This window comes from Pelodiscus sinensis, chromosome 3, assembly GCF_052426305.1.
Source record: "Pelodiscus sinensis isolate ZL-2025 chromosome 3, ASM5242630v1, whole genome shotgun sequence".
Classification (NCBI taxonomy): Eukaryota; Metazoa; Chordata; order Testudines; family Trionychidae; genus Pelodiscus; species Pelodiscus sinensis.
The window spans coordinates 202,574,855-202,588,722 of NC_143054.1; the positions used below are offsets into that span (position 1 = coordinate 202,574,855).

General features: G+C 46.4%; 1 protein-coding gene across 9 annotated transcripts in view; it reads left to right on the forward strand.

Annotated features, from left to right (window-relative positions):
* Positions 1–7,457, forward strand: part of SLC8A1 (solute carrier family 8 member A1) — a 308,938-nt gene extending 301,481 nt beyond the window's left edge. For 5 of the 9 annotated variants that reach the window (XM_089777617.1, XM_089777616.1, XM_075925816.2 and 2 more), the window contains one exon: positions 2,026–7,456. In XM_089777617.1, the coding sequence (XP_089633743.1) occupies positions 2,026–2,402 (377 nt within the window). In that variant the 3' untranslated portion in view covers positions 2,403–7,456. Of the gene's footprint in view, positions 1–2,025 lie in introns of all 9 variants that reach the window. The other 4 variants (XM_089777614.1, XM_089777615.1, XM_089777613.1 and 1 more) reach the window with 1 other exon arrangement.
* The last annotated feature ends 6,411 nt before the right edge of the window (positions 7,458–13,868 follow it).

A 13,868-nucleotide genomic window follows, 5' to 3' on the forward strand; every position in this document is an offset into this window, starting at 1 on the left:
TCAGCTTCGGTCAAGAGAAAGTGTATGTGGGGGGAGGAGCCAGGAAATGTTTTGTCTGCGGTGCTCTAAATCTTCCAGGAAGTTTTGAGAGGTACGATCTGGGTCCAGATCTCAGATTTGGAGTTCATCACATGGGGCCTTGCTTGTCACTCCAAAGGTAGCTGGATGGTGCCCCATCATACAGTCTCTGAGGAGCACATCTACATTGCATGTGAAGGTGTGACTGCATCCTGGATGTGTGTGCCTGGGCTAGCTTTACTCTAGCAAACTGGGATAACAAGGGGACTGCTGCTACAAGAGCATAGACTAGCTGCCTGAATCCATGGCAAGCTTGTCCTGGAGTAGCTACCCAATGCTGAGGCTCATGCCACCCAGGGCCGGCTCTAGGCACCAGCAAATCAGGCAGGTGCTTGAGGCAGCACTTTGACGGTGCAGCACTTCAGGTAAGCAGCTGGTGCCGCCCCTGGCAAAACCTAGCCCCACCCCGCCGATTTAAAGGGCCCTGGCCTGCAGCCCAATGTGCCCCAGAGCCTGCTGGTCATCCCTGTCTCCTCTCCTTCTCCTCCCCTCCCCCGGCAATGCCTAGCCCTGCCCTGCCCCGCCCTGCCGATTTAAAGGGTCGCGGGAGACGCCGCGGCTGCGCAGGCAACACTGGCACCATGTGCGCCTGGCCCTGGAGCCTGCTGGCCGGCCCTGTCTCCTAGTCCTGAGTCCTGCTTCTCCCCGGCAGCCTCTCCACTCCAAGCCATCAGCCACCCCTCTGCCTACATCGTATGGAAGTCCCAGGTAAAATGCCCCCTTTCCGCCTAGGGTAGCCAGGTGTCGAGTATTTTCACCTCCTGTTTGGTTAAAAAAAAAAAAAATCAGAAAATACCAGACACCTGGCAAACCTGCAAACACTCAGCCCACTGGCCCAGCCTCTGGCCTCTCCCCTCAGTCCCCAACACCCTCAGCCCCACGGAAGTCTGTTCCTAGTATATTTCTCTTGTTCATGTCTGTAGTAGAAGTAGAACCAAACAAGGATCTCTCTCTTTCTCTCTCTCTGTCTCTCTCACACACACACAATTAACTGTTCTACACTCTTCAAAGAACCACACTTGCTGTTTCATAGATATTTCTTTAAAGAATTAAACTTCGTTGATCTGGGTAAACTTTCATGTTTGATGTCTCTAAGGCAAGCTTCATTCCATATATAGTTGTATTGGGCACATACAACTCTCCACTCCTTCTAACACCTCATAAACTTGAATATATAATGGTTACTAACAAGATGGACACACAAGAATAATGTGCATATGCACACCCACTGGTCTCAGTTTATCTGATTACATAGATGTGTTAGAACCGCATAAGGAGCCACTGAATTCCAAAACAAATCTAGTTTAACAATACAAATATTTATTGATTAAGTTTAGATGTCTTATGTGCTATAGTTATCATAATTGGTTGACAAGTATGTTAAAACAGAGTGGTATTGTTAGCTGATTGTAATTGGTCTGAAGATTGATTAAGGATAGCCATAAACTACTTGAGTTTTAGATGTGGTACAAGTTCTCCCTTCTATTTTTGGTACTTAGTTTATATTTCCTTAACTATTTGTGTTAATAGTTTTTCATGCATTCAAACCACAATTTAAAAGTAGCCTATTTCTATAACAATAAAGTAGAGATTTAAGGTACATTTCCCACTCTTGAAAAAGAACTTTGTGTGAGCTGGAAATCTTGTGTCTGTCACCAAAACAAAACAAAAAAAATTGCAAAGTGCAAATGTGTAAAAGCAAACAAAAAGGGGGGGAGGGGCAGCCAAACATTTTTTTGGGGGGGCAGCAAAAACCTAGAGCCAGCCCTGATGCCACCACATGCGTTCTCTTTTCACCTGCAGTGGAGATGTACCTTTGAGGCCAACCTGTTATCTAGACTAGCTTGTCAAGAGCTCTGTTCTCCAAGAGGAGAGGACTTGCAATGACTTTCCAAGACAACTGATTTCATTGCTACCTGACTGGCTGCTTTTCTTTTCACTTTACAGACACTTTTGCCAGCAAAGTGGCAGCTACTCAGGATCAATATGCTGATGCCTCCATCGGGAACGTCACTGGGAGCAATGCCGTGAATGTTTTCCTGGGGATCGGCGTGGCCTGGTCCATTGCCGCCATCTACCATGCAGCAAACGGGGAGGTGTTCCGTGTCTCCCCTGGCACCTTGGCTTTCTCTGTCACCCTCTTCACCATTTTTGCTTTTATAAATGTGGGCGTCCTGCTTTATCGGCGGAGACCTGAGATTGGAGGTGAGCTGGGCGGGCCACGGACTGCCAAGCTTCTGACATCATCCCTGTTTGTGCTCCTTTGGCTCTTGTACATATTGTTCTCATCTCTGGAAGCCTACTGCCACATAAAGGGCTTCTAAAGGAACCCTCAGAGATAGTAAATATATTGCTAGAGATCTATATGTATCTATATAGAAAGCTATATAGGTATAGATAGAGATACAACATTGTGTATAATGAACAGAGGAGAAAGAAAAGACATTTGCCATGTTCACTTACCTGCTGATGGAATGCAGCTTGCAGCATTCTTTGTACTAGGTAGGAGTAAGAACTCAGCAAGATTCCTAACCAGGGGTTGCAGCATATTAATGAAGGCACGGATGCAGAGCCATCTTTGCAACACTACCTACAAGAGCATATGATACTGACTTTATTGTTGCTCCCATTGTGCCCCCCAGGGAGGATTGATCTGAATGTAATCTGGGCTTTCCAGTAATGACGGAGCCAGAATAGCTGTTAAGAAGTCAAGTTGTGGAGGGAAGGTGAGATACAGGGGACTTCATGACTTTCTTACAAAAATCTATTGGCCTTCATATACTGAGGACATGCAGATCTGTCCCCTCTGAAAACAAGTCTGGACTGAGGAAGAAAGTTCAGGGATTCAAGAGCTTTCTTCCAATAGGATGGAAACCCCACTGCTGTTCTTGCTTGATGCCCCATTTATTATTCAGTTGTTAGAGTGTTGACCTGTTGAGAGTCACAAGAACAGTGTGAGCTTTTTCCTTAATTTTTTGGCTGTGTTATGATCAGCATGCCGTCCCCCCCACACCTTATCAACAAAATTAGTGAGCCTGCCCTCCCTACCCAACCCATGGTGTGCCTTGCAGGCATCTGCCCAAACCCTTTGTCTCAAGTCTCTATTTTCATTCTGACAATCTTGTGAGTTTTACTTTTGTTGCCACCCATTCCCTGCCCAGCCTCTAGTGCATTGCTCTTGTCTCCTATTCCTGTTTAGGAATGCTGTTGTGGTACTTGTAACACTTTGCATGAATGAAGTAACCCATATTTGTATATAGCATTGTATAGCAATAGTCCATTCAGCAATGTGGATCAGATGCTGAAGAAGTGAGTGAGTTTTCTTTTCACTCAGGTTTGGGTTTGGTTTTTTTTCTCAATGGGATAAGGGAAAGTGGCTAACCTTTTAGCACTCTACACAGAGGTTTTTAAGAAGCAATAACAAAGAATTGTGCAGCTATAGATGCTAATGGGAAGAATCTGTGCAAAATGTGTTATATATGCTTATAGAGTGAAATCCTGGCTCTATTAAGTCAATGGCAAAATTCCCATTGACTTCAGAGGGGCAGGGATTTACCCATATGGGATGGTCCAGGACTCACTGATGTCAATACAAATACTTTCATTGACTTTTGTAGGTTCTGCATCAGGTCTATAAAGTTTAAAATATCATTTGAAGGGCCAGAGCCTGCCACCTTTGCTCATGCGGTGCAGCACCTGGTGCTGGACACTGTCGGTAGACAGGATACTGGGTTAGATGGACCTTTGGTCTGACCCAGTATGGCTGTTCTTATGTTCTTATGTTCTAACTTTGCCCCACGACTAGTTGCTTTGAACACAGTCAGGTTAAGTACCAGTCATCCAGGGCATGAGTGGCAGCCTCAGTCCCTGAATAAACAAGCCATGCCTGGGTTGTGTAAGCATCAGTTTTTCCCAGTGCCTATTTTACATCTTCTCTGGCTGCATTAGATAGCAGATATCTTTGGTGTTTGCAAGAAGCAGCTGTAGAACCCCCGGGCTCAATTTCTGTTCTCCTGGTCACCATCTCTCATGGGTAGCTTCAGCCCTAACATTAATGTGTGAACATTAAGCCAAAGGCGATTGACAGGACTTTTCAACTGCATCTCCTCTGGGGCAGCTTGAGGACTGAAGAAGTCAATGATGAGGTTGGAGGAATGTAACTTCTCCAAGATCCCAATGGTCAAAGCATTCCCACCAGATATCAGGGTGAATCTTGCATTGTCCAGCAGCAATTGCATTTAACACTAGACATTACTATCCTGGGGTGCACCAACAGTGTGCTCGGCTCTGTACAATGCATGGGTGGCAAGACAGTCCCCACCCTGGCGGTGTTGTGGTGTCAAAAGCAGGCATTATCAGCGTCCCTAGAGGAAGAAGCCATGCTAGCTGATCTGGTTTTTCCTTCATTATCTTGCACTGTGTGACTCTTTCATTTTCCATGTGTGTTCCCCTTGGAAGCAATGGCTCTGTAGAAGGGATTGGAACCAGGAGAAGGTGGGGTCTGACGCATTGGGACTGAGGGGGCATTTTATGCATACTTGGCCTCAGGGAAGGAGCTGTTGGAAGAAATGGAGGGAGGGGAGCCATGGCTGGCAGTGCTCGCAGAGCAAAAGGGTCAGTGGGGCTGCAAGGGGGTAGTCCGGATCCCAGAGCTAGGCCAAGACCGAGTTCAGCAGAGCCCTGAAGCTGAGGACAGGAAGGTCTGAATTCATGACAATGGGTAAGGAACGGTGAATTCAGGACAAGGCAGAGGGTATCAGGTGGGATGCCAGCCACATATTGAGTTTGAATCTTAGGCCCTGATCCTGCAAAGGGATCTGCCCACATGGACTCTCAACCCATAGGCTGTCATATGAGGCATGGTCATTTAGCAGGAGAATCTGCTATGCCAGTCCATGGGTACACAGTGTTGGAGCTGGGGAGTCTAAGACCCTCCCTTGGGCTGCATGAGTCAGGGTCCTGAAGAATTGCTGTCCCTTTGCTCTGAGAAGCACAGGCACACCCCCTCCAGGAGTGCACAGTGCCCCTAAGGGAGCAGGAAGGAGGCAGGTGATGGCTTTACCTCCTAACCCCACATATGTCTGATGGTATCATCCCTCGGTATTAAAGTGTCCAGGCAGGACCAGTCCCAGCCCTTGTGACTGAGCACACCACACAGGTGCATTCAAGAGCACGGGTCATTTCTGCACAGAGCCGATGACAATTTCATGGCCCATGTCACCACTCTGTAAGAGCCCGACATTTATATTTACGCTGAGAGGTCACCTGCACGAGTCACCCCATGGATTTCAGTGGGCAGTGCTGTGCAGCAAGAGGCGACTAGCATGACCAATGAGAAGCAAGAAGAAGTTTGGGATGACAACCATGGTCTTAGCGGCCTTTCTACCTTCCATTTGATTCCCCTAAGCTCAACATAGTAAAGATACTTTGATACAGTCACATTTAAAAACAAATGCTTCTATACAACTGGCTCAAATCCTTAGCTGATGCGAATCGGCATCTCCATGGGCCCCCAAGGAGTGATGTCCATTCACATCAGAGGAGAAACTTTCCTTTTACATTATGAATGAAGTATCTAAGAGGGAAACTGCAGGGATACTACTTGCATTAGCATTACTAGATTTTTCAATTCCTTTTCCCACTCTTTCCCTTGGTAGTGTCTTCTGATCCAGCAACAGGGCATGCCTAACACTGCTCTACCCAGTTCACCGGGGGTTGCACTTATTTTGAACAAGCTGTGGAAGGTTTTCATTATCTTCTTGTGTGTTTTCATCTAGGAATAGACTACATTTTTTGTCTTGTAAACTCATTTTTCACCTTAAATGAGTGTGTGGGGGGGATTCTTTTAATTTTTATTCTTAGGGCGGGGAAGAGAATTAGAGCCTGATTCTGGTTGCTCAGGATTATGATTGCCTTTGTGTACAATGATTTCATTTCATTTCATTTGTTTTGATTCATTAATTTTTATTTGTGTGTATTGTCCATAACCATGGGCAGCAAGTACGCTAATTGTGATGATCTTTATGAATAGTGCACGGCCACACAGAAAAATAAAGTTTCTAATCATTTCAGATTTACACAGTAGTGCTGCTGCATATTTCTCCATGGGACATCTCACCTCACCTCTCATTGTCTCCCCTCATTATTTACAGTTATTGGTTTGTTTTCATGTGTATCTTATATTGAGTAGAAAGAACCAGTGAACACAGAAGAAAATTCAGTTACAAATGTCAGCTGTTGTAGCCAGAGGCAAACCTTATTCTGAACCTAATGCAGTATCTACTCAGAGACATAGCTATGCTTTTCCATTCTGTGCCCTGTTTCCTATCCTCCATTCCATTAGTTGGGATTGCTCCTGCTTTGGGCAGGGGGCTGGTCTTGATGACCTCCTGAGGTCTCTGCCAACCCTAGGATTCTATGACTGCGGCAGCATGCGGCCACCTCAGTGTACTATCACCTTGGTACTTGAAAGCTTATTCTTTATTGACATGCAAGAGATTTTGGTAACTCCTAGTAGTGACTGTCACATTTATGCATAGAAACCTCCCAAGCATTGAGACAATTAGACCCTTTGAAGATGACATACTGCCCTTTATCTGTGCTTGGCTTACATCAATGATGACCATTTCAATGTAAGTGAGGGTTGCGTATATGCCTCAAGGGCACTAAGGTTATGCCAACACACAAAATGCTGCAGCTGCGCCACTATGGTGCTTCAGTGAAAACACACTCCAGGCCAACAAGAGCACTTCCCTCCCCAACAGATGTTAGCTAGATTGATGGACGGTTTGGGCTATCTACAGCAAGGGTTAAATTAACTACAGCATCCAGGTGGATTTTTCACACTCCAGTGCAGCAGTTATACTGACCGAATTTCCTAATGGACACCAGCTCTTAGTGCTGTCATTTTACACTTCCACAGGCCCTGTTCCTGCTCTCATGAAGGTTAGCACGGGGAGCAGGAGCAGACTCCTAGTTGTCGAGCAGTAATGCAGAGTTAAGTTGTCTGCTCTGGTGTCAGTTTCTACGTCACAGACCCACCACCTTCACCTGCCCTGTGCGGGGCCAGGCTGCTGCTCTCAGCCCCCCTACACCACACAAAGTAGAGGGTCTGCATGGCTGCCCGGGCTCCCCAACCAGGCTCCACGCTTGCCTGGCTGGGTGGCGGGGCCTTGGGGAGAAGAGAGAAAGGGTAGGTCCTCCCCACTGAAAAGTGAATGGGCCAGGCCATAGACTTTCAAAAAATGGGGGGGTTGTGGCCCCCACCTAGTTCCAGCACCACTGTTGCCTACACTTCCTTCACTCTAGCAGGGATGCTTCCAGGTCTGCCTCTGAAGCCACATGTCCCACTCAGACCTTGATTGCTAACAAATAGCCCTCTCTCGCTGAGGGTATGTCTACACTACCCTCCTAATTCAAACTAGGAGGGTAATGTAGGCATACCGCACTTGCAAATGAAGCCCAGGATTTGAATTTCCCGGGCTTCATTTGCATGAAGCCGGCCGGCGCCATTTTTAAATGCCGGCAGTTCGAACCCCGTGCCGCGTGGCTACACGGGGCACGGAGTAGCTAGTTCGGATTAGGAAGCCTAATCTGAACTAGCTGTACTCCTCGTGGAATGAGGAGTACAGCTAGTTCGGATTAGGAAGCCTAATTCGAACTAGCTACTCCATGCCCCGTGTAGCCGCGCGGCACGGGGTTCGAACTGCCGGCATTTAAAAATGGCGCCGGCCGGCTTCATGCAAATGAAGCCCGGGAAATTCAAATCCTGGGCTTCATTTGCAAGTGCGGTATGCCTACATTACCCTCCTAGTTCGAATTAGCAGGGTAGTGTAGACATACCCTGAGTGAGCGTTAGCTCCTGAAGGAGCATACTTGTACTGTCTATAGCCAGCATTTCGCCTCCAGGGCCATTGCTATGCAGCCCAAAGTTCTCTTGCGGCTGCAACAATGGCCGTGAGTATTCTGTTTCAGTAAAGTGTGATGGGGCAGTTGCCCCACATAGGAGTGAAAGGAATTAAGGTGGCCAATTAGCTCCACTCCTGAAGGAAGAGCCAGAGCACATACCACTAAATAGAAGCAGGCTCAGCTGGAGCTGGGGTAAAGGTCTCCAGGCAGGTGAGTGGTTGCAGTTATGCCCTGAATGGAGCAAGATGAGTGGGCTGGGAAACCACATGAGTAGGAAGAAGTTCAAGGAGAGAACAGCAAGGGTCAGGACAGTGCAGAGGCCTAACTGCTTGTTATGGGGTCCCTGGGCTAGAGCTCAGTATAAAGAGTGAGCCTGCAGTCCCCTACTAGCTACTGAGGCAGTGGCACCGTGGGGCAGCTAGATGGAAGACTGCTAAGGAGGAAGGACTTTGGATTTGATTGAAAGGTGGACTGTAGAGGCTTGGCCAGCGAGCTAAGCTACGTAGAGGAGACTGCAGTTCCTGGAGTGAGAAGGGTTGCAAGAGGAGACAGACCGGGGGAAAGAAGGGGAGCACAATGTTTATGTTCTTATGTATAATGCCTGATGGAGCTAATGCTCAAGCCAGCCAGCAGGGGGTGCCACTAGCTGTACATGTAAAGACCAGACATTAGTAAATAACTGCTGTAATTAAAGGAGCGGTAGCATCTACAATCAAAACCCAAAAAGCAAAGTAAAATGGTAATGGAAGGGGAGGGATTAAGGTTTTCCCCCTTACGTAGTTTCTCCAGACCCCTGGCCAGTTGACTCCCATGGGCTGTAATGAATCTGGATCAGACCCTAGCAAAATCACAGGGGCAGAGTCTCATCAGTTTTCATAAATCTCCTTGTGAGTCTATGGAAGGGTTTCTTGCCACTCTGTTCAAAGTACTGAGCCAGCAAGTCAGCCCAAAGAAGACCCTGTAGTCACCAGCCCAGCATTTGCTTCAAGAACCAGGGCTTTTCTCCTTCCTCTCGCATGCTATGAGAAAGGATACTCCAGGAAGGAGACTCACTCACCATGTACTAAGATGGAGTGATTTAAGCCAGAAGAAACACAGCTCCAGTGGACTAGCAGTGAGGGCTGCTACCTGAGACATGTTTGTGGAAGACACTGTGACCCTGTTCCCTCTAAGCTGGGCTGCAGCACAGCTTCACAGGTGATTCATCAGCCCCACCCAGTCAGTCAGCTCCCTGCATGGAGCCCTGAGCCTTTGGCTGGGTGGGGCTGATGAATCACCTGTGAAGCTGGGCAGCCACACAGCTTGGAGGGACACTGGCTGTGACGAGAATCATGTTTTCCACTTGCACCCAGGAAGCTGAAAGAGTACCATCACCTCCTCACTGCTTAAGACAGTCGTGTAGGTTACAGACAGAACTGCATTTTATCCACTTAATTGCTACTATGTAATTGCAGTCAATCAACAAATCTTCTATGTACTAAGCTACCTCTGTAAGTTTGGCCCCTTCCTTTATGTGGGATGGTAATGTCACACTCTTCCAGCTTTATCCTGCATCCCTGATTCAAATGATATGCTGTTTCCTTAAATGTAAAGGCCTAAACTAGCACTGTGAGGCCTCTCTCAGCTAATCCAACTTGGTTTTTGTTTTTTTTAACAAGAACCTACGTATTCATATAGATTGTCTCATCTGAGACTCCACAATATGAAGAAAGCTGTTCTCTGAACAACTCTACTCAACAACCTTCCATATGATATGTTGTAAAAATGTGCAGCCTGTACTGTCACTTTCCATATGCCAGTTAACATCCATTTTTTGTGTCTGTTTCCAAGTCAAGTTAGAAGGGCATCTCTCAAGAATTGGCATGGATATTGGCCTGCCTCAAAGTCTAGTGTCTTTCCCCCAAATGAGCCATCACACATTTGGTCCAGGCTACATGCCTATATTAGTACCTAAGTCTCTTAAGGGTGTGAAAAATCCAAACCTCTGAGCAACGTAGTTATACCTCTCTAACCCCTGGGCTATGTCTACACTGCAGGTTTCTTGCACAAGAACTGTTTTGCGCAAGAGTTCTTGTGTAAGAGTGCGTCCTCACTGCCATGTGCTTTTGCACAAGAGCTGTGCTTTTGCGCAAGAGCATCCATGGCAGTGTGGACACTCTCTTGTGCAAGAACGCTCTGATGGCCATTTTAGCCATAGGGTTTTCTTACACTACAAACCCCTGTTGCCCATCCGCACTACCTTCTTGCACAAGAGCTCTTGCGCAAAAGGGCTTATTTCTTGTGGAGAAAGGAATAACTCTTGTGCAAAAAGCCCTCTGATCAGATGCTTTGCCGTAAATTTACTTGCGCAAGAACGCGTGTGCAAGAATGGCCGTTCTTGCGCAAGAAGCCTATAGCATAGACGTAGCCCTGCTGTAGACAGTGCTAGCACAGCAGGTGAGTTTCTCTCATTGACAGAGCTGGCATCTCTCAGGGAGGTGGATTACGGCGGGAGAGCTCAGCATGGAAGGGTGTATCTCCTGCTTTACACAATTTATTAGGCACTCTTTAGTTGTAAAAACATAGCCGTTCTCACACTGGGCTGTAATTATTAACATAAGAACGGCCATACTGGGTCAGACCAAAGGTCCATCTAGCCCAGTGTCCTGGCTTCTGACAGTGGCCAATGCCAGATGCCCCAGAGGGAGAGAACAGAAGAGGGACTGTAAAGTGATCCCTCCTCTGTCACCCATTTCCAGCTTATGGTGAAATATTGACAGTTTAGTCACACCCAGAAGTGTCAGGCCCACTCTCAGGGCCCTGTTGTGCTGGATGCTGAGCAGTGCTGTTGAGAAGGCATGGTGCAGACCCCAGGAGATCACAGCTGAGTGCCCTAAGCCTGCAATCACTTATTCACATAATTAAACTTAATGTCTCTTTAGTCAATGAGATCCCTTCTTAAGTGAAGCTACTCACAGTAAGCACTTGCTTTCTCTCTGGGTATGAATAAAATAAAGTAAGTCAGGCACCACAGCAGAAGCAGGCATTCAATTTCAAGGATATAAAAATGCCACAGAGAAGCAATAGCATGTGTATAGATGTCATTGAATTTTGTTGCAGTCTTACTGTTGTCTGCATTAAAATTCTCAGCAGTCGAGAGTGATGCCCGCATACTGCCCTGATTGCTGAAGTCCCTAGTGTTGCATCCAACAAAGTAGGCAGCTGATTTTATTGTCATGTTTTTAATAGATTGCTAAGCTGTTTGGATACAATGCTGGCTTTTTTCTGAGGGCCTCATCCAGTGAGGTACTGAATGCTTCCAATCTGCTGTTCTATCCCACCAGCTCATGCTGAAATGTACACTGCACAACTGAGGCTCATTACCTTTCAGGATGAGGCTCTTCATTACTTGCCAGAATTTAAGGGAACTCCCTCCATTTATTAGAAGCATATTAAAATGTATTTAGGGTTGTTTTGGATCTTTTCCCCAAGCAATAAAGCCTGAAAGCAATGTTGTTTAACAACTTAGCAATTGTGGTTTTTTAGAAGGTGATATTTTAGTATTATTATTTGCTTCTTTAAAACAAACTGTTTAGTTGAAGTTATTAATACATCAGCTGGGATTTTGCCATCATCTCAATTAAACAAGCAGTAAATAACTGTTCTATTTGCAGATCAGTCTACAGAGAGTTATGGGACATTGCTTTCTTGAGGCTACTGAGACCTTGAAACACACAACAAATAGAATCCTCTTTATGAGATTTTTTTCCCTTTACTATCTTTTTATTCAGCAGCATCCTTGCCAAACACACTAGAGTTTTGAAATGCTGGCTGGCTGGCTGATTTATCTAGTAGATCATCCAAGCATAAGTGACAATCTGAAAGGTAGTACTGATTAGTTTAACTGCACAATTGCCCTTACCACAGCTTAGCATCAGACGAGTTTCTAAAAGCTGGCACTGCACTTCATTTATCCTATTTAAAAATAATCATCTCAGATGAGCATTTGTGTGAGCTTTGTTGTTGTTCATAGAAGCCATCCTTGGTGAAATGTCTGGAATAAGCTATGTTCCTGTAGAAGAGAGCCCCAGTCTAGCAACACAGCATAAAGCTGTCAAAATAACTGGAGACAAAACAAAAAGGGGAAAAGGGGGTCCATTCTAGCCACCAAATGCCCAAACATGCATCCTTCCCATACTGGCAGCTCTAGGTAGAGACTTCACAGGGCATGTTCAGGTATCATAGACATGGGCGATCTTATAAAACTCAGATGAACTGATAAGGGGTAGGATCTGCCTCATATACAGAATTGGGGCAAACCCAGCTTATCTCAAAGTTCAAGCATGTATCTTGGCCAACAACTGCTCCCCTTCCCACCTCTCAACTACTGGCAGCATGCCGCTCTTCCCACCGGGTGTTACATTGGCTGATTTGCTATCATCCCTAAGTGAGCTGCATCCTGCTCAAAGTGATTTCAATTCTTCTTCGTCACAGGTTTCCCTTTCTTATCCTGGAGTGAATGGCCCATTCTTGGAGAGCTGGGGGATAATACATTCCAGCACTGCCATCCAGATGCTTACTCCATCTCTCAGCTTCATGCACAGAAAGACCTGCTGGCACCGGCTTTCCTCTTGGACCTAAACCCAGGCAGAGTCCACAGTCCCTTCCTTACAAAAATAACCCACAGAGAGAGAATTTTTGCAAGACTGGGCTGAAGTTCAAAGCCTGGAAAGTCAGAACAGCCATGATTTCACATATACTTTATCTTCCCCAGGACAGTTTACCCACTAGTGTGTGGGGGTGCTGCTTCTCTTTTCCTTACATACTAGCTTCACAGGTTCCAGAAACCAGCAGCAGCATTCACAAACACTCTAGGGAAGTACAGTGACCCCTGCATGTGTAACACACACACTATTGGGGGTGGGGCACTGTCCCATGAGTGGCCCTGAGACCACTTAGCGAGAGAAGGAGTGTGTTCTACAGCCTTAGCTGAGAGGCAGCTGGCTTTTAGCTCAAATGGTACAGGCTCATGCATTAAGCTCCAGAGGTCTCAGTTTTGGTTCTGCCTCTCAGTGTTACACATGGACATTCAGCCTGGTCAATGAGGCCTTAGTAAGGCCTCCATTGGAACCCACACAACCAGCATTCTTGGTTTTACCTTCCTTCCAGGTGTCTATCACCTCTGCAAGGAAGATATTGAACCACCAGTTCAGTCAATACAGCCCTTCCTCTACCCGCAAGGTTGTTCTCAGTTTCAGATACTGCCCCTTTCGTATAGAGACTTTACCATCCATGAGGAGAAGGGAAGCCAGCAAACCTTTATATCAGGAAAGCATACACCTCCAACTGTCTACATCCCTCTTCTGTCCTCTTCTGCAGTGAAGGGAAAGGACCACCCCCATTGTCCGCTGGCTGGAGCTGCAGTTGTCAAGGCAAAAAATCTGATAACATTGCAAAATCCAACACTCCCTATGAGCAGGCATAAAGTGGCAAGTGGCTACCTAGCCTGTCTCCTGACTACTGAAAACTACAAGTTAGGAGGTCGCCTTCTTCCATGCCCTGCATGGACAACATTTCCGTTCTTCATTAGTGCCACTTTACAGTCACTGCTCGTTAGCGCAAATGAAGACACAAAATGACAAAGTCAGGCCCTAGACACCAGTGCTTGCCAGCCCCCACTCAAGTGCTATCTGCTATTATCCTTGGTGAGTTGCCATCTGCACAGGGATCCATTGGGCTACATCTACATTGCAATGCTATTTTGGAATACTGGAGTATCCTGAAATAGCTATCCCGCATCTTCACAGCAAACCCATTATTTTGAAATATAATGGTCTCACTATTCTGATGTCCCTTTAAGCCTCATTCCATGTGGCGTAACATGTTTCAGAATAACGGGTTAT